General features: G+C 42.9%; 2 protein-coding genes across 5 annotated transcripts in view; one reads left to right on the forward strand and one right to left on the reverse strand.

Moving 5' to 3' along the window:
• The window catches only part of LOC137431683 (von Willebrand factor), a 198,760-nt gene extending 196,498 nt beyond the window's left edge, over nucleotides 1-2,262 (forward strand). Inside the window, exon 41 of the mRNA XM_068123293.2 lies at nucleotides 1,321-2,262. Within this exon, the coding sequence (XP_067979394.2) occupies nucleotides 1,321-1,506 (186 nt within the window). The 3' untranslated portion in view covers nucleotides 1,507-2,262. The remainder of the gene's footprint in view (nucleotides 1-1,320) is intronic.
• Nucleotides 2,263-4,324: 2,062 nt separating this feature from the next.
• Nucleotides 4,325-19,132, reverse strand: LOC144893008 (torsin-1A-like). 4 transcript variants are annotated; one of them, XM_078782338.1, is made up of 4 exons: nucleotides 19,004-19,132; nucleotides 18,099-18,145; nucleotides 6,638-7,732; nucleotides 4,325-4,802 (listed from the first exon to the last, which is right to left on the reverse strand). In XM_078782338.1, the coding sequence occupies exon 3, from the start codon at nucleotides 7,692-7,694 to the stop codon at nucleotides 6,639-6,641; it is 1,056 nt and encodes a 351-aa protein (XP_078638464.1). In that variant the 5' UTR covers nucleotides 7,695-7,732; nucleotides 18,099-18,145; nucleotides 19,004-19,132; the 3' UTR covers nucleotides 4,325-4,802; nucleotide 6,638. The 4 variants fall into 4 exon arrangements, with proteins under 4 accessions (XP_078638464.1, XP_078638466.1, XP_078638465.1 ...); XM_078782340.1 differs by having other exon boundaries at nucleotides 6,638-7,703; nucleotides 19,004-19,102; XM_078782339.1 differs by lacking the exon at nucleotides 19,004-19,132 and adding an exon at nucleotides 18,885-18,941.
• Nucleotides 19,133-20,787: the final 1,655 nt, after the last annotated feature.

The raw sequence follows: 20,787 nt of genomic DNA on the forward strand, positions 1-20,787 counted from the left end.
TACTTTGCGATTCATCGTAACTGCGATTCGTAACTGCCGTTCGCTTTGGCTTTGCGAATGGACCAAACCATTTCATGTAAATAGAGGGGGGGGATTGTCACCGTACTCGCAAGCCGTTCGCTTTGGACCAAACCATTTCATGTAAATAGAGGGGGGGGATATAATTTTAGATATAGATATAGTACGGGCATGCCCTAGTATATATAGTACGGGCATGCCCTAGTTATGATAATTTACAGAACAAGTTCGAGATACATATCACTTCGTCAATTTTCTATGTTTGTTATGGGATAATTTTCAAGAACTATTTCACAACATGTCAAAGTTACGTATTAGTCCCTTATAGCTTTCATTGAAGGAGACATTTGTCTGCCCGTCTGTCTGACACTTGGTATATACCATCATTAGCTAATCTGGAATTTGAATTCCAGATGAGGTATTATCATCGTGCAATGTCTGTCGCCTATACTGACATTTCTGGGTCAAACCGCTGGGCCAATCCAGCTGAAATTTGGCGGCAAGGTTCTGCTCCTGACTGGTAATGGGGATTGCAAAGCTCATTCTGGTCACGAGACTGAAAGCGTGTTAAAATGCCGATTTAGTAAATTCCTTCAAAAATATTCTTCTCCAGACCCTCCATCAGAATGGCACCAAATTTGGGGTTCAACATTAGGACAGGGTCCTGATGTTAAATTAAAGAGGCCATGCCGATTAGGTGACCGGAAGTTTGTCAAAATGGCAGACTTAGTAAATTCTTTCAAAAACCTTTCTCCAGACTCAAGCCAGAATGCTACCAAATTTGTGTTACAACATTAGGCCAGGGCCCAGATAAGCTACAGGCCCAGTGGTCTTATTTTTTGTTTTATTCAATTATAATTACAGATCACATTCCAGTTTCAGGCTGATCTTTGCATTGGCAACAAGAGTGGAGCATCTCCGTTTTGATTACCAGCTACACACCGTCACAATACCTCACTTGCATCGTTGCCACTTTGCTGAGCTAAAAATGGTGAAAATATTCTGAAACTGCAACTTATTCCATAGCTTTGCATACCTAAAACAATTCGTCCTCCTGTATATGGCTCATAATTGTTGGGTGCTTGAAACAAGAAGGTTGGGAAGATTGGAACATTGGGACCAGTAGGGGATGGGTGCTTGTTCAATATGATTTAAGCCACTATGATTTAAAAGAAAGGACACATCTAAAAGCATTGTGCAAAATAAATAATGCAAAAACTATTTTGTGCAATGACAAAGCAATGTCAAATTCATGATCAAGTAAAATTCATCTTTTTTTTTGTTTTTTAAATACTTTTCCAGGGCCGTTGCATCTCCTCTGCGGTGTATTCCATAAGCTCTGGACGGGTTGCACCCAATTGCCGCTGCTGCTCCGCTCTGGAAACACGCACCGTCGTGACCCCACTGCATTGCCACGATGGCTCAACACAGAGCTACAATATGACTGTCATAACCACATGCGATTGTAAATCCACGCACTGTGGTTGAGCTCAAATCTCCTGCTGAAACAGTATGCAACACGCCAGCAATGGCAGAGGATGGTTAAGATTTGACCTGGACATTTGCTTCGAAATTAGAGTACATATCTGTTTAGGAAATTTGTATTTACAGTGTTGGTAGTTGTTTCGTACTAGAAATTCACTGGCCGAAAATCAAGATGGCCACAAATAATAAGATTAATGGGGTAGACCGGTAAATGATTATGAAATTTCTGGTAAACAAAAATGTCAAGCCTGTTGAGATCTCCAGATAATTACCTGCACGGCATAGCAAGAACTTAACGAAGAAGGTAATCAATAATGACATACTGCATCGGCTAAGTGCGTGGCCAAAAGACTTGCACACCGACGGCTCGCAATGGAAAGCTTCCACGACGATGAGACAAGCGAGTCTGAAACTGGAGAGGAACTTGAAAAGCAAGTTTTTGGAATTGTGCACAGTCTCGGCTTAAGGTGCCCACATAAGGTGTCCAGGTCAAATATTAAGCACCCTCGTACGTCACTTCACCCCCTCACTTTAGACCTGACGATGGTTGATGCAACCCAGGGGAAATACATTTTTGTGAACAGAGTGAAAAAGGTGAGGACCAATATCCAAGTTGACATCATAACCGTCATACCAACCAATAACCACATATACATAATATTTAATGTCACTTACCAACTGGAGACATCCGTGTGCTGGATTGAACACTTCACCGAGTTGAGTTTTCCTGTCAATAAACTGGTTTTTTGATCATTACAACATGTGGGGATGAACAAGTCTTGCATGACATCATCATGTACATTTGAGCGTAGTGATGTGTGTTTTTTTTTTGTTTTTTTTTTGTATACAAGATCGAGGCTCGTGAAAGAGCGAACATTAATCACACAGAAAGACAAACAGACACACAAAACAAATAACATCGGGAGCGGTAGACAAGATGGGGTGAGAGGGGGAAGGACACAAACACAACATTTGAGAGCAGGGACCGAGAGACATGGAGACATCGAGAGAACTGTGGGAGGGAGAGGGCTTTGGGGGGGAGGCATGGGAAGGGGGGGGGGGGGGTGGGAGAGGTATAAAACATATGGACACTGCCAAGACTTCCAGGAAAGAAGTTGGAATTTCAAACAAGGTGGATCTGGGGTGAATTAGTGGGGGTAGAAAAGATCAAGGTTTTGGATGGGGGAAGATAAGAGATGGTGGTGAACAGCTGTTTTGAAGACCTGGAGGGAGGAGTGTGATTGAAGTGAGTGTGGGAGTTTGTTCCAGAGGCGGGAGAAAAGAGGAATGAAAGAGTGAAGGTGAGCAGAGAGCCGAGATTTCGGCAGTTTAACCATCAGAGGGTTGCTGGCAGATCTTGTGCGACCTGTAGGAATATTTGGGGGACAGAGCACAGAGAGAGCTGGGGGAGCAAGGCCGGAGAGGAGTCGGTAGAAGACAGAAAGACCACCTACCTGCCTGCGGTGAGTGAGTGAAAGGCCCTCAGAGATAGCTTCATCGCGGGAGATTCCAATGATTCTGAAAGGTCTATCTTTCCAATGATTCCAATGATTCTGTGCAGGTCTATTCGACTGATGCAAGCTGGTGCATTTGACGGCGACAATTTTCCAGTGTCACCGACATCGGGTGGAAATGAACCTTGCAAAACCATCAAACATTATGGAACAAGTGCAAGGTCCAACATTTTTTTACAAGTAAAACTAGAAAGAGCGATCAGAGATTGCAAACCCTTGCAAGGACTCGTTTTGTGGTGTATTTTGTGCTGGTACGTTTGTGTGTAGACGATGATTTGACGAAGTAGGTTTATGTTCATGCAGCGGCCAAACAAACCTTGTTGGTTTTATTGGATAGATTCACATTCCAATCAAATGTATTTTATAGATGTACGCACATATGTAGGGATTTTGTAGATAGACCTATTTTACTGTCATATGAAGCCTGTGGCTGCTGGTTGCATCATATTTTTCTGGAAGCACACCTGCACCACTGATATGCAACATCCTCTGTGCCCGTTACCAGTAAACAACCACCTTTAGAGGCCATTTTTCCCCGCAGAGCAGGGGTTGGCCTTTTTCGTCCACTTTTTGAAGCAATGTTTTACGGCCGGATGCCCTTCCTGCCACCAACCCTGTTAGTCGCCTCTTGTGACACACAGGGAATTACCAGTGAACTGGTACTCAATTTGCCGACATCAGAAGGATGACAGGCTGAGTCAACCTCCTGGCGTTAATTCAGCGATCGACTGGGATTCGAACCCAGGATCCTAGGATCCCAAGCCGGCACCCTAACCGCTAAGCCAACACCAGGCTACTAATTTTGCAGACTTCAGAAGGATGGCAGGCTGTGTGTTTCAACGACACGATAGGGGCTCAAACTCAAGACCATAAGACAGCCACCTTAACCATTAAACCAACAACAGGCTTTATTATTAATCACCAGGGATACCTGGTGTTGCTCTAGGGTAAAAACTGAGAAGCGGGGGAAGTAGGGGGGGGGGGGTGGGGAAATGGGAGGGGGAAGTGGGGGGGGGGGTGAGGTGGGGAAGGTGGGAGAACTGCCAGGGCGGGGATAGCAGCTGAGCCGTGGAGGCAGGGAGGGAGGTGTGGCTGGACCAGACCAGCAACCACTGAACTCCACAATCCTGAGGGGGCAGGCAGCAAGAAGTGTTCAAACTTCAGCCAGAGCCCTTCCACCCAAATACAAACACCCTGGGAGATAATGTACTGCATCACTCCACCAGGATCTGGACACAGAGGACTCAAATCAAAACACTTGTTGTCAAAGTATGTTTTAAGCTTCAGAAAAAGACAACATGATGAAGTCACTCACAAAAAAACATTTTTATTTAAAACAAACCCCTTCAAAATACACATCTCAGCCAACCAAGCAACATATTTTTCACACAAGTTTCACACATCCAAATGGGGAAGAAACTGCGCCCCATGACAACCAACCCGTCCAAGAGGGAGGAAGCCACCTGGAGCGACGCACCCACCGGGACGTTCAGGATACCCCGATGGGCCTTCACAAAACGAACCAAAAAGGGCATCACACCACCTCCACAGCATGGCCAAGTTTGGGGTGGAGGGCACTAACTGCAGAGAATGTTTGAACAAAGTCCATCCCCAAAGAATGCCAAAGGAGACTCCTCTCTTTCTCCAATGTCCACAAACCACATTAATACCACGTTTGTCGGGTTGGCCGGAGGGAAGTCCCCGGCCCACGTCTCGCATGAACCAGCCAGGGCAAGTCGCTCACGAACACACACCAATAATACATGGTAACCACCGTGGGAGGTCCTGTCAGGCAAATGAAGAAATTCGGATAGGGGAACACAAAATGGTGGAATTTTTTTTTTTAAAGGTTCAACAGCGATGATAAAAAACAAAGCAAGAAACTCACACCAGAAAGGAAAATCCTTGACAAAACAACGCAACTCAAGTCTCAGCTTCCAAGTTGGGAGGAAAACGAGAGGCCGAGAAAGAACCGAAATGTGGAAACGTGAGGTGCGAGGGGATAGGAATGGGTGATGTCGAGGCTACACCCACAATTTGCCAGAATATAATTTTGAATTTAATTTAGCGATATCATTAGCCGTGGTCATATAAAAACCAAGTTGCCTATATTAAACAGGAGGCCTATGTGTCAGATTTGGTGACAATTGGGGCCAGTAGTTTGGGCATGATTGGTGTAACGCACGCACACACAAATGATAAAAATAACCTTACAGAGATCTTTAAAAACATTCATGGGAATATTACTACAAAAAATCTGCAGTTGGATGCTGTACGGGGGCTCTGTGTAGATTATGAAAAGAACCCTCGTCATATGCAGCCCACCATACCCACTTCTTTCCCCCATCATATGTATTTCCCTGGTGGTTCCAAGTGCAGTAAGTTTGTTGTTGATGCCACAATGGACTGGCATCCCAAAGTGTGTGGGTTTATATGCAGACGAAGGCAGTACTATTAAGCATTTAGAATGTAAGCTTCAAATCCAGTTGGTTTCTGGAGAACTGCTACACCACTACTGGATCGTCGATAAAATATCCATCTGGCTCATTAACGACCTTCTGGTCTGCACGCGATGTGTGGCCACTCACTGTCGACTCTTATTCTGCTACAGGTCGATCTGAATGACTGCATCATAAAAAAAATACATCTCGGCCTTTCAAATGGAAATGAACAAATCAAACAATATTCAATTGCTGCACCTCAATAGTTTATATAAACTATGAGTGAATTTTTTTTTTTAAACTTTTTACAAGAAAAACCTTTAAAGACTTTGCTCACCATTATACAACACCTATGATTTCCCTTCCCCCTCCCCCCTCGCCCCCCCCCCCCCAAGCTCATTTGAACAAGCATTCAGCTTTGATGGTTCCCATACAACAGCACAGATTTTAGCTCGAGCACAAATGTAGTCCTAGCAATTAGTTAATGCTGGAAATAGGATTCATTCTCCATTTGTATCCATCCCAAGGTTTGTTCAAACATTTTCAAAACAATCACAATTCACACAATACTGAGGATTTAACAAAGCAGAGCCTCACTGGGTATATAGATCAAAGTAGATCTGAGAATACACGATCTATGGTAAAGTAGAGATGCCCATCACCAGGTATATAGATCAAAGTATATCGAAGAATACATGATCTATGTCAAAGTACAGCTGCAACTCACCAGGTATATAGATCAAAGTAGATTTGAGAATACACGATCTATGTTAAAGTAGAGCTGCATAGGGACACCCACTGACAGGTGAATCAGAATAAGCTCTTCAGTCCCTTCGGAAAAGAACGAGGCTGACAAGCTTAAGAACCAATATTTAATTTCACCATTGCAGTTAAACGAATGCTAAAGTTTTGTTTTTATACACAGAATATAAAGAAAAAGTTTTTACAATGATAAAAATCCCACAGTTGCTTTGAAACCGGAACTACATGAAAAATCAAATAAGCTTGCCGTTTTAAAGAATCTTTGAATAAAGTGATTTTAATTTTCTCGATTCAATCAAGTGATTTTTAAAGAAAAAAGTGATTGAAAACGCATCATCTACATTTAACAAGTACTGTTTTTTTATATATATATATATATATATATGTATAAAATATGTGTGTGTATCAAACACTAACTTCAAATGTGGACATCCAGTTTAGCCGAGACTGCCTTGCAGCCCATGGATGCAAAAATCCTTTCCAGATGAGGAAAATAAGTCATTTCATCCAGAACTGAATCGATAATCCTTTCCTTCTCTTCGCTGCTCGTGAATTCAAGACGGCGTGCTTCTATCTCTGCGTTTATGCACATGCGTACATGCCTCTGCTCCAGGGGCAGGAATGGTACAAAAAAGTCCACAAGATGTTTGTCGATGAGACTCGCATGCCAAAACCCGCTAGTTTTTTCATTGAAGGCCCCCATTTGAAGAAAAGGCTCAACATCCACCATTCTTATGCTCTCCCGGTCCTTCCCTTCTTTCCAGAATTCCATTGTGATGTGGTTGATTTTCATTCCACCCGCGTTACTGAGGAAAATAAATATCGATTTTCGGTAGTTTACATTATCGAGCACGATGTGGAAATCCAGGAATGGCTTGATTGCATCGATCAATCCAGGATGCATTTTGTCCATCTCGTCAAAAACAAACAATGATCTCTGACAAAGAGACACATTTCCTTGTATCCATTTCTGGAGATCATCCTTGTATTTCTGGACGTGATCAGCATGCGGGAAGTGTTTTGTTGCTACGAAGTAGTGAACAAAGATGCTGTTGAGACCTTGCTTGTACAAGTTCTTCACGATCATATTGCTCACGAAATTCTTTCCCGTGCCTGACCAACCATGGAAGGACAGTGCAAGGGCTTTACTAGGATTGGGTTTTTTTACAAAATTTTTGATGGCTTTCACAACAATTTTATGAACCAAGTGTTGCCCAAACAAAGTTTCCTTCAGGTCCTTCTCAAGTTGATCCTCGTTAAGGCCAATATAGTTTCCACCTTCAGCACAGCATTCCCACATGTAGCAAAACACAGCAAAATGAGGCTTCGCTCCTGTGTAGTAAGTCACAAGGCTAGTGACAGCTGTGGTGACCCCAATGAATGCAGCAGTGCTGATGGGCTCTATGCTGGATGATGGAGCAAGGAGTAGTAAATGGACGAGCAGCAAGACAGAGAACATCTTGGATGCGCTCATTGCTGACACCTGAGCGAGACGCACAAAATGGCACAAACCTGTAAAAATATGCAGAAGAACACAATCATGTGGGTTGCATTCCACCAGAACAAGTGATGACCGAAATACAATGCAGATTTAATGGAATTATATAATACATGAGCAAAGATACTCAGCGTTGCCAAGGGCAACGTGGTCCCCTTCCCCTCCCTCATCCCACCACATCCCCTGCCTCCTCCCACCTCACCCCATCCCTCCTCCCACTCCACCCTTTCCTAACTCCCACCACTTCCCCTCCCTCCAGACTCCCACCACGTACCCTCTCTCACTTCCAACCCCTTTCCCTCTCTCTTCCAACCAGGGATGTCCCCAGGGAGACCCGAGCTGCTGTGTCACCATTAAAGCTTGGAGAGCACACGCCAAGTGGATAAAGTACATAAGAAAGCACTCCAATGAAACATTCCACCAGAATATTCATTTTCTTTTTTAGTTTTTGACACTTTCAGAGCTGTGAGGCTCTATACACGCCACACACCCAGAAAAAAGAGCTGTGAATGAAGAAGCCTTCATGTAATCCATAATACCATATGGATTTCTCTCTCTTTTTAAAATATCCCAGAACCGACTTACAGAGTTGGGAATGTGTCTGGTTCAAATGGCTGGAAATGTTTGGCAGATCCGACATGCCAATCCACCCCCTATTTAATACTTTGGAATAGACGCAATGTTGGTCCGTCATACAGAGGGAATTTAAAAAACAGATTTTCAGGTTTCTTACAAGTAGCACAGGTCCCAGTAGGGGATGCTATGTAACAATGCTATGTAACACCCCATCCTATGGAGGAATGGATTAAGACGGCATGGCAGCCTTCCTTAAATAAATAGGGTTATACTTTAGTTATAAGAATCGGTACTTTCTTAAAATTTACACATTTCACTCCAGATTTCAACAGTTATTTAGTCCACGAGGTGCGATCGTCAAATCCGAAGCCAGATTTTGATTATATACTTTAATTCGTTTGTGAGAGGCAATCGTGGAAAATAGTATCATACAATATATGAAATCGCTCTGCGCTCCGGATTTGAAAACTATAGCATCTACAAAAGCGATGTATTCAGCAATTCGTAGGTATGACGATCAGACATTCAAAGATGTGATTGAGGAAAGTGAAAGAATAAGCTTTGAGTGCTTAATCGTGCAGAAACCGTTGAGGCCTGTTCCAAGGCATGGCCGTTTTGAGCAAGCCTAAACAAAGCTTAAGACCCCTGCAAGGGATAGCGGACTGACCAAGGATAAAGCCTGTTTTTGTTTTAATTTAATAAGCTGCTTAATTATCTTTAAAAGGGATGTTTCAATTTACCCAAACACTGAGTTTACATTCATGTACTCCCTTGGAGTTCCCTTCCTATGCATGCAAAGTTTCAAGCCACCAGGTTTCATGGTTTTGCAGTTATGGAGGATGCGCGTGCGTGTGTACACACACACACACACACACACACACACACACACACACACACACACACACACACACACACACACACACACACACACACACACACACACAATCGTAGACATTTAAAATGCTATGTAACAAGGGATAGAGCAATAAAATCAGTAAATTACAATACAAAATGTGATTAAACATCGTCTGAAACATTCAGTTCTGATGTAAAGCCGTTAAAAGGAAACCTAAAAGTGGCTTATTAGGAGATTTGTGTACAAGCTACTTGACTTTTTTGTGTAAAAGTATGCAGTTCGGCATTCCTAAAACTGAAAAACAGGTTTTGAAATGTCAATTGCGCCTCCACTGATGAAATTTTATCACATACTAGCTGAATGCACCCGGCGTTGCCCAGGTTCTTTTTGAATGAATTTAGTCTTCTGAACATAGGTCTGACGCGAGCCCAGTATCAGTTAGTGCTCAACGATTCCTTGTTATTTTTTCTATCGGGCTCCGCGAGAGAGAATTTTGAAAGCATGTGTTGCAATCAGTCAGATATTCCTATTAAGTGCATAAGTTGTACTTCAAGAGAATTTTGAAAGAAGATTTATTGCGAAATAGGCTCAGCCCGGTCGAGGCGGCCTCGACCGGCCTCGCCACCTAGCCTATAACCTTCCCGGGGCCCGTCCCAACATTTTTTGTTTCAGAGGTTTCCTCCTATCTTTCACCGTTCAGGAGATTAGCGCGTGCAGACAAACAAACAAGAACTTTCTTCTATATACATTAAAAAAAAAAGAAAAAAAAAAATCTATATATATATATAAAATAAATAGAAGAAGAAGATTATGGACGAGCTGTTGTTCTTCAAAATAATGGCTTTTGGCACTTGGTTTGCAAGGGTTAAATATACATCTTAGATCAGATCAGAGCTCTTCAAAATGGTTGTTTGGGAGGATGGGGCAGAGAAATATAAATGAAACGGACACAAGGATAGCTGTAGACTGAAAACAGCTGTAGAACCGGAAATATATGAGTGTGCAGTCTGAACCAACACATACATTTCAGGAACAAGTTCACAAAAAAAAAAAAACACTTGTTCTGATGCGTGTACAGTCACGTGAAAAAGTAAGTACACCCCATGTAAAGTTTTGACTTTTTCAACATATTTCAACATACAGCTATTTGATCTTCATTTCAACAATATTGATAGATAAAGGTGATATAATATAACAAATATCATGAAACATTTACATTTTGTTGTCCATTGTATAATTTAAATAAACATAAATTTCGCATGTCGAAAAAGTAAGTACACCCTTGGCTCGAATAGGTGGTATTGCCCCCTTTGGCAGAAACAACCTCAAGTAGGCATTTCTTATAACTTTATTCCGGTCTCTGACATCGACTGGGAGAAATATTTGCCGACTCCTCCATGCAGAATTATTTCAGCTGTGCGATGTTTGAGGGGTTTCTTACATGCACAGCTCGTTTCAAATCCCTCCACAACATCTCGATGAGATTTAGATCCGGGCTTTGACTTGGCCATTCCAGAACCCTCCATTTCTTTCTTTTCAGCCATTCCTTGGTGGATTTACTGGTATGTTTAGGGTCATTGTCATGTTGCAAGGTCCACCTTCGGTTGAGCTTCAACTTTCCAACAGATGGCCTCACATTATCCTCAAGCACCCTCTGGTACAATGAAGAATTCATCGTGGATTCTATGATGGTGAGCTGCCAAGGCCCTGATGCAGCAAAGCTGCCCCAAACAATAATAATATTTCCACCACCATGCTTTACGGTTGGTATCAGGTTCTTGTGGTCAAATGCTGTCTTTGGTTTTCGCCAAACATGTCTTCTGGTACTGTGGCCAAATAGCTCTACCTTTGACTCATCTGTCCAGAGCACATTGTTCCAGAAGTGCTGGTCTTTGCCTAGGTGTTCATTGGCAAACTTTAGTCTTGCCCTGATGTTCTTTCTGGACAGCAAAGGTTTCCTGCTGGCACACCTCCTATGTAGATCAAATTTGTGCAGCCTCTTTCTAATGGTAGACTCGTGCACTTTGACCTCAACAGTGGCAAGAGCTACCTGTAGGTCCCGTGATGACATTCTGGGGTTCTTCGAGACTTCTTTCAGCATCTTGCGGTCTGCTCTCGGGCTGAACTTGCTGGGGCGGCCCGGCCTGAATAAGTTGGCAATTGTTTGGAATCTTCTCCACTTGTCGATGATCTTCTGGACAGTCGAATGATTGATTTCAAATTGTTTGGAGATCTTTTTAAATCCCTTCCCAGACTCGTAGGCATCTATAACCTTCTTTCTGAAGGCCTCAGAGAGCTCTTTTGATCTAGGCATGGTGACGCCGCACACTTCAACAACAAAGAGCAAACCAAACTAAATGTCTGAGGTTTAAATAAGACAGGTTCCTCCAAGATCCTCTCCAACGATGTTCCAATCATTTGCACCTGAGCTGGTACACCTGTTTCTAATTTTAGGTATTTGAAGTAGTGATAAATGTAGGGGTGTACTTACTTTTTCCACATGCGAAATTTGCATTTATGTTTATTTAAATTATACAATGGACTACAAAATGTAAATGTTTCATGATATTTGTTATATTATATCACCTTTATCTATCAATATTGTTGAAATGAAGATCAAATAGCTGTATGTTGAAATATGTTGAAAAAGTAAAAACTTAACATAGGGTGTACTTACTTTTTCACGTGACTGTAGGTGTGGGTCGTGTCAAGCATGATCGGGTTTGTTAATTCAACCCCATACCTGTTAGTATATACAGTGGTCACAATTCAACCTCATACAATGGTCACGTGACAAGGTAATGAATAATATTGCCAAAAGTGCAAAGTATCCCTTTACTCGCCATGTCCTTCTCGGGTCTTTCATAGTGTCTTGCAACAATCCGATGACATGTTTTACATCTGTGGCAGTCAAATCTCGTAGACCGAAGTTTCATGCTCTTCCACAATTAGAAGAAAATGAAGAGCAAACAAGGTTCGCTCTGAGGTTCTTGGTCCAGTTGCTAAAACCATCCTCAAGGACAATTTTGAGGATTTACTTAGGTACTTCCTTAACTTTTCCCCAAAGAACATCCTTAAGTTGAGGATGGTTCATTGAATATGTGACTATTATTACGTTTTTCCTTAAATCCTTTTTTGAATTAAGGGAGTTTGTTAATTAAGGAATTAAAGCAGCCCCCTTCCCCTTGTCATCGGCGTTTCTCCACCAATTAGAAGCAAGGCTTCATAGATCATCCTGGTATTATACATTGTAAGAAATGTCATGATTCATGGTTTGGGTTAACATAAACTTAAACTCATTTGCATACACGTATCAACCACGATCGTGGCTCGACACACTTTATGGGTCAAGGAAACATTTGCCTTAAGGTTGACTTTTTTCCCTTTGCTAAGGATTTCGTTAAGTGCTGTTGAAATCCTCAGCTGTGGATTTCCTTAAAGTTAAGGAAATCCTTAGGAGTTGTTGCTATGCCAGGCAACCAATTCGATTAGAGATAGAACACCTCGTCCGAAAGCAATAACACGTAATTTGAAATGACGCTTGTTATATTGCTACATACAGACTTATATGTTGCATGGGGAACACGTACTTGCGGATGTAGACAACAACAACAACAACAACATGCATTTTAAGGCCATTTTCCCTGCGAGAGCGGGGGTTGGCCTTGCGGTCCCCATGACAATCTTCTCCATTTTGCCCTATTTTCTGCATCTCCCCTTGTAATCCTCTTGCCCGCATTTCTTCTTCCACCATCTTTAGCCAAGTCTTTCTCGGTCTTCCCCGCCCTCTACTTCCTTCTACATTCATTTCCATTACTCTTCTCAACCAGTCACTTTCATCCTTCCTCAACACATGACCAAACCATCTCAACCTGTTCCTCTTCACAGCATCAATCACAGGCTCTATTCCCATCATCTTTCACAATTCATCATTTGTCTTCCTCTCTCTCAACGATACTCCGCACATCCACCGAACCATTCGCATTTCCACCCTTTGAAGCCTTCGTTGCTGCTCTATGTTCATTACCCATGTCTCGCTCCCATAAATCATAACACTTCTCACACATGCAGTATACACCTTTCCCTTCAGCTTCAATGACACTCCCCTCCTCATCAGCACACCACTCAGTTCCCGAAACTTCTTCCATGCACATCTCACTCTGGCAACCGTTGCCAGAGTCTTATCCACCTTCTCCATTCAGCATGTCTCCGAGGTAGCAAAATGTTTTCACACCTTCCAGCTTCACGCCGTCTCCAAGATCCAACTCAACATTTCCTCCATCTGCAGCTCCCTCTGGGCACACCTTACATTTGAATGTAGCTGCCACACTGGTTAATGACCCTCTCAGACCACTACATTTTTGATGAACCAACTCAGCGCACATTGTACATTGAATGGAGTTCACTCCGACACCCTTCCTGCACACAGCACATGGCCACTTCCCAGTTCTTTCCAACTCATCACATGCTTTACCACTTGCCATCACCTTCGTCTTTCCAATATTCACCTTCAGACCTTTTGTCTCCATACATTCCTTCCTTAAGTCCATCCATACTTTCCGCAATCAACACTAGATCATCTGCATACAACAACTCCCATGGTAAACCCTCCTTTATGTTCTGAGCCAGCACGTCCATCACAGCTACAAATAGTAGTGAACATAGTACTGACCCCTGATGCACTCCCACCTTCACCTCAAACTCACCACTATTCCCGTCCTTTGTCCTTACAGCTGTAATAAAAAAAACTAGAGCTTCCAGGGAAGCAGAACTCAACTGAACTGACTGGACAACTTTAAAGTAGGTCAGTTGTCTGTACTAGATTTGAGTTAAGATAGCAACCTACCTTGTGTGGTAAGAGTCTCACACACCAAGTTTGATCAAAATCCATGAATATTTGTGGACGTTAAAGTCTTAACGTCGTTTCGGAGCTGAAAACAATATGGCGGCCATTTTGTGATGGATCGGGTTGGAATGCAATATCAACCTACCTTGTGTGGTAAGGGTTAAACATTCTAAGTTTGATCAAAATCCATAAATATTTGTGGACGTTAAAGTCTTAACGTCGTTTGGGAGCTGAAAACAATATGGCGGCCATTTTGTGATGGATCGGGTTAGAATGCAATATCAACCTACCTTGTGTGGTAATATCCCTGGTGTTGGGCTAGCGGCTAGGGTGCCGGCTTAGGATCCTGGGTTCGAATCTCGGTCGATCGCCGAATTAATGCCAGGGGGGTTGACTCAGCCTGTCATCCTTCCGAGGTCGGCTAATTGAGTACCAGTTCACTGGTAATTCCCTGTTTGTCGTTGAAGGCGGCAAAAAGGGTTGGCGTCAGGAAGGGCATCCGGCCGTAAAACATTGCTTCAAAAAGGGGACCATAAAACAACAACTACCACGGTCCCCGAAAAAGGCCAACCCCCGCTTTGCGGGGAAAAATGGCCTCTAAACGGTGGTTGTTGTTGTTGTTGTTGTCTTGTGTGGTAAGGGTTAAACATTCTAAGTTTGATCAAAATCTGTTAATATTTGTGGACGCTAGAGTGTTAACGGCGTTTTCATGACCAAAAACAAAATGGTCGCCTAATCCACCATTTTTCAACTGATCGGGCTGAAATGTAATACCAACCTGGTCCTTGGGGTAAGGATGCTGCATGTCAAGTTTGATCAGAATCGGTTGATATTTGTGGACGCTGGAGTGTTAACGTCGAAAAGTTAACGGACGACAGACGACAGACGACAGACAGACAACGGACGCCGGAGGGTTCAGTACCGTCCAGTTGAGTTAAAAATGTTTGTATAAATGTAAAATTGTAAATATGTAAAAAAAAAAGTAAAAAAAAGTAAAATGTAAATGTAAAAAAAAAAAGTAAATTTGTAAGAATGTAAATAATGGATGTAGGAGAAATAAAATGTTTCTTGTGTAAAATTCATTTGATTTGACTAACGTAGTTTAAAAAAAAATCTTCCAATTCACTCCTGGATGAGGCTAGCTGCAGTGTAATCAATCATCAATATATCATTTCATAAGGATCTCTTTTGGACCGTTGTAGCTGTTAATCGGGATTGTAGGATGGCATAGAGGTCCGCACACTCGCGTCTTTAAGCTTCCTAGCTTGGGTTCAAATCTCTGTTCAGCTACAAACTGTCATCCTGGTGTTTCACAGCCAGGGTGCGATTCATTGTGTGTGCCGCCCATCGGATGGACCTTAACTTAGGTGTCCTGTATGCCAGCATTGATTGTGGACATTAAAGACCCCACAGTGTCCTCATGAAGAGTAGACTTGCCATCTCCAGATTACAGCACCAACTACTGCTGGGAAGGCAATGGCAAACTACCCAGTATAACCCTTGCCAGGAAACTACTTCAGCAGCACCGACGCTCTGTATCAGAGCGTGATACAGTCATGGCCAAAAATATTGGCACCCATGCACTTTTTTCAAATAACTCACAATATTCTCTAAAAATAGGTTGAAATTGACGAAAGTATTTGGTCTCCACAATTTTTTATTTCACTGTTAATATTACAGAACCTTTGTTTTTGATTCAGAACTTAATATATCCTTTTAAGTCAGAAAATAAAAAGAAATGGCATTGACAAAATTATTGACACCCTAGACTTGATATTTGGTAGCACATCCTTTGGACAAAATAACTGCAGTCAAGCGCTTCCTATACCCATGAATGAGCTTCCCACACCTCTCTATTCACAGTTTGGCCCACTCTTCTTGTGCAAACTACTCCAGTTTTTTCAGATTTGAAGGGTGCCTTCACCCAACTGCTGGTTTCAGATCTCCCCACAGGTGTTCAGTGGGATTTAGATCTGGACTCATTGCTTGCCACTTCAGAACAGTCCAGCGTTTTGTCTTGAACCATTCCTGGGTGCTTTTTGACGTGCGTTGAGGTCTGTGTCCTGCTGCAAGACCCATGACCTTCGACGGAGACCCAGCTTTCTGACACTGGGTTGAACATTGCGCTCCAAAATGCCTTGGTAATCTCCTGATTTCATGATGCCATGAACACATTCAAGGCACCCAGTGCCAGAGGCAGCACAGCAACCCCAAAACATCACTGAACCTCCTCCATGTTTGACTGTCTGGAATGTGTTCTTTTCTTTGAAGGTTTCATTTTGTTTTCTGTAAACAGAGATGATATGCTTCACCAACAAGTTCTAATTTGGTTTCATCTGTCCACAGGACATTCTCCCAGAAGGATTTTGGGCTTGTTCAGGTGTGTTTTGGGAAACTCCAGTCCGGCTTTCTTATGTCTCTCTCTCAGCAGTGGGGTCCTCCTGGGTCTCTTCCCATAGAACCCCCTTTCATAGAGTTAGCGACGGATGGTGTGAGTTGAAACTGTCGTACCTTGTATCTGGAGGTCAGCTTGAATCTGTTTCGCAGTTGATTGAGGCGTTTTCTCCACCATTCGTACAATTCTTTGCTGCAATCTTTGATCACGTTTTCTCTTGCGGTCACGTCCAGGGAGGTTGGCTACAGTTCCATGGGCCTTAAACCTGACAACATTTCGTACGGCGTACACAGGAACATCAAGGTCTCTAGAGATGGACTTGTAGCCTTGAGATTGTATACGCTTGGCTACAATCTTGTGTCTGACCACCTCAGACAATTCTCTAGTTTTCTTTTTTATCCATGCTCATTGCGGTACACACAGTGACACAAATAAAGAGAATGACTCCTTTTCTTGATTCAAACTGGTTGAATGAATGAATGAATGATCGTTTTAAGGCCATTTTCCCCGCTAGAGCGGGGGTTAGCCTTGCGGGCCCCATGACAATCATGGTTCCCTGTTTGAGGCAATGTTTTTATGGCCGGATGCCCTTCCTTCCTGACGCCAACCCTTGGTCACGCTCTTCGATGCGCAGGGATACGGTGTACCTATTCTAAACCGGGGTACACACCGTGATCACTGGTTGAATGAGTGATTTTTATATCGTAGGCACCTGCAACTCACCACAGGTGAGTTCAATTCCAAAGTAAAGAATAATCACCTGCTTGAAATCTAATTATTTCAAACAAATTCTAAAATGTGCCAATAATATCGTCCGGTCCATTTTAGGATTTGTGTGTGGAATAAGCTAATATTTAGGATTTTTAAAAACCTTTTTTTGTTTTGTTCGACTACAAACCAAAGAAATATATCTGTAGATACCAAAAGATTTTTTTATTTAAACAATTTTCTGGAAGAAATGGTGCATTATTTGAAAAAAGTGCAAGGGTGCCAATATTTTTGGCCACAACTGTATTTCCACGAAGTAAGGTGTAGTCGTGTGTACATGTACACACTAACACAGTACACACTAATACAATCATGATTGATTAATCATGCATGCGAGGCAAGTTTTGGCATGTCACCCACAACTGAAATATCATGCTAAATATAGTTTTTGGCCCTATCTCTCAATGGTGAAGAATCACTTCAAAAAATATATATTTCCCATATCCATATTCAGATCTTCACCAAAATCAAATACATTCGTCCTTGTCGCACAACCAACCAGTCCACCAAGTTTAGTCCGAATCCGTCCACAACTATTTTTAGATAAAATATCCTATTCATAGATAAATAGACGGGTGAAAACATAACCTCCGCACGCACACCTTAGGTAGTGGAGTTTAAAATAGCAGTGTCCAGCCCCTCATTTATAGGAATATTGGTATGTAATAGAGAGCTATCCATGGTGAAAAAAAAAAATGTCCATTTTCTCCATGCTGAAACTGAACACTGTTAAGACGAAGAGCACTTGAAGTACCCTTCAGGCAAGTGGGCAAAAAAGTGACAAATTGGGCCAGAATTCCACCAAGGTACTTACTGGTAGGTCCCCGGAGGCAATTGAATGTGGATACGGGTCGACATGGTGTATTAGGTTTACCAGTGGAGTACCCACCCTACGGGCGATCTTGTTCCCAACATGCAACACATTCTTCTGACACGTACCTTTATTTGGGCGGTGTATGAGTAGCGAACAGCTTCATCAATCGCTCCTGAAAAAACACAAAACCATAATCCGGATTTATAGGTGCAATCCCAGATTCCACTGGGATATAAAACTCCCCGTCTGAAAGCTCACGAAGTGCTTCCTGCTCATACATGATACAAACCACGTCTCCATACAACGACAGCACCAGTACCACCTCATAATAACAACAATTAGGTGATAAAACTGCAGATGAAGGTGCTATCGGCCCGGGTGGTATTTAATTAATTTGGGGACGTAGCGCAGGCATTAAGAACCAAACGGCCACTTCCTGTGTCCAAGTTCTTTGTCGATCCTTGAAGGTTCAAGCTTACATTTCGAGGCAGACAAACATTTTCTTCCCTTCGCTATAAGCTCTGATATTTTACTGCCGTTGCTCAGGAAATGCTTTTAGGCCAGCATCAAGGCCTGCCTTTTTTGCAATGAAAAAAGGTAAAAAGATCAAACATTTAAACAGCCTTGGACGTGCACCTGGACCCCACGGCCAAGGCACACCGTCTATCAAGGCTGTCCCATTGGCAATGGCATACACATGCACCTCAACCCCAAGGCTGAAGCAATGGTCATTCAAACACATGCATCCTGACCCCGAAGGGCCACAATGCATGGTCATACCATTGGACCACTCCTCTCAATAGCAGTGAGACCCCTTGATCCACTGACAGGGAAATTACTCCTGTCAGGTACCCAACGTAGGCTCAGGAAAAGCGTCCATGACAGTCAATTTCCGCATACTCACGACATACCCGAACTGGTGGTACTGGTAAAAACGGAGGGAAGGGAGAAATTGTCAAGCGAATGATACGAATTATTCAGTCCCAAAAGAGGAATTACTACTATAACAATAAAAATACAAAATCCTTACCAGTCGAAGAACCAACAAGGAGAAAAGAGAAACCCCCCAAAAAGCCGTCACTTTCAAAAAGGTCTCCCAGAAAAACAACAACAACAACAACTGCCGGACTCGTTCAAACCGGAAAAAAGAAAAAAAAGGAAACCCAAGATGCCGTGGTTGGTAAAACGTAAAAACAAATTCCATACGAATAAAAGTTACCTTGTAATTCCACATTATCACAAAAATCCGAACTTATTTGCTTCAGCTTGACGTGCAATAAAAACAAGGGACAGAAGGTCAAACCGAGCTTGCAATTCGAAAAACACACCTCAACGTCAATCCGAACATTATATGACTGATGGTGATTTCCTACAAGTACACGCCGTTTATTCGACGTTGTAGAATGTCGAACATTTAAAATCAATAAACCGTCGTAACAACGTTGCACGTTAGCATATAAACAGGTACCGCACACACTCGCAGGTGATTCATACGTGTGAACGCGACCTTCGATTACAACAGGCAACCATAACAACCCTTTTTCATGTCTTTCTATCCCCCAAGCCTTTGAGTAACTATTTTTCCTGAGACTATATAACGTTAAACGATTTGTATTATCATGCCACCAATATACATCCCCCAACCCCAACCCCCCCTCCCCCCGATAAAACGTGTGCAAAAGATATTGTTATGGATATGAGGATTGTGTTTTTTTTATTGTGTTTTTTTATTATTAGTGCTTTATTCTGGACCCTCCTCACTCCAGTGTTGTATAAAGGTCAAAGGGCGTTCCCGTAGTTAATTCCATAAAGCATACACGTCAGCCAATCATAGATTTCCCCCTTGTTGATAGTTATATCTTTATTATGTGTATTAGGGTAAGGCCTTGTCTTCCATTAAGATGACACTCCATTGCACCAAGTGAAACAAGATAGATTCCCTTTCATTCCCATTCCCAAAATCTCCATTCCCAGCTACATCCCCTCCAAGTCTCCATTGCAAACCGCACTGGGCAGTTTGCCAGGTTTGTTACAGCGGTGGGTTGCTGATTTCGCCCCAAAGCCGCCATTAAGCATGTGCTCAGCTCGGGGAAGAAGGGCGTGCCCGCCCATCGTCATCAAGGGTGGAGTCAGAGGGCCTGTGCCCACCAACCAGGGCCGAAGCGAGCTCACCGGGGGGCAGGTCGTGAATGCCGGCGGCTTGATCGCCGGAGGCGCTATAAAAAGCACGCGCGCAAGAGCCGAGGAGTGGTTGGACCAAGAGAGAAAGAGTGGTTGGACATGAAGACGTGCAAGTGGTTGGACCAAGAGAGAAAGAGTGGTTGGACAGGAAGACGTGCAAGTTGGTTGGACCAAGAGAGAAAGAGTGGTTGGACAGGAAGACGTGCAAGTGGTTGGACCAAGAGAGAAAGAGTGGTTGGACAGGAAGACGTGCAAGTGGTTGGACCAAAAAGCCGCAGCAGGAGCAGCAGCCACAGCAGCAACAACAGCCGCTTGGGGCCTGGACGGCAGTTTTGAGCAGGGCCGCGAAGGAACGGCGGCTGCGAAATGCGCCGATCGTGCTGCAGGACCCGTTGGACCTTCCTCTCCCTCCAGCCATCCACCTCCTGCCTTTCCATCCTTTTGTGTACGTGAGTTTGTTCTGTGTGTCTTGTCCCTGGGTTAATTAAGACTGTAGGTAAGCTAGCGATTTTCACTGTGTCTCTAATATCTTCTGTATATTATTTTATTATCTTTCCTTCTCCTTGGTTACTTTGAGCGTGTATATAATAGGAATAAATTTAGTAGTATTTCCAACCTTTTTGTTTTCTTCTT

The sequence above is a fragment of the Myxine glutinosa genome, chromosome 7, assembly GCF_964187855.1.
Source record: "Myxine glutinosa chromosome 7, kmMyxGlut1.1, whole genome shotgun sequence".
In the NCBI taxonomy this organism is placed as follows: Eukaryota; Metazoa; Chordata; class Myxini; order Myxiniformes; family Myxinidae; genus Myxine; species Myxine glutinosa.

What these genes read in the sequence shown, in the direction of transcription:
- LOC144893008 (XM_078782338.1), bottom strand. Translation starts at nt 7,694, where the DNA reads ATGAGCGCATCCAAGATGTTCTCTGTCTTGCTGCTCGTCCATTTACTA.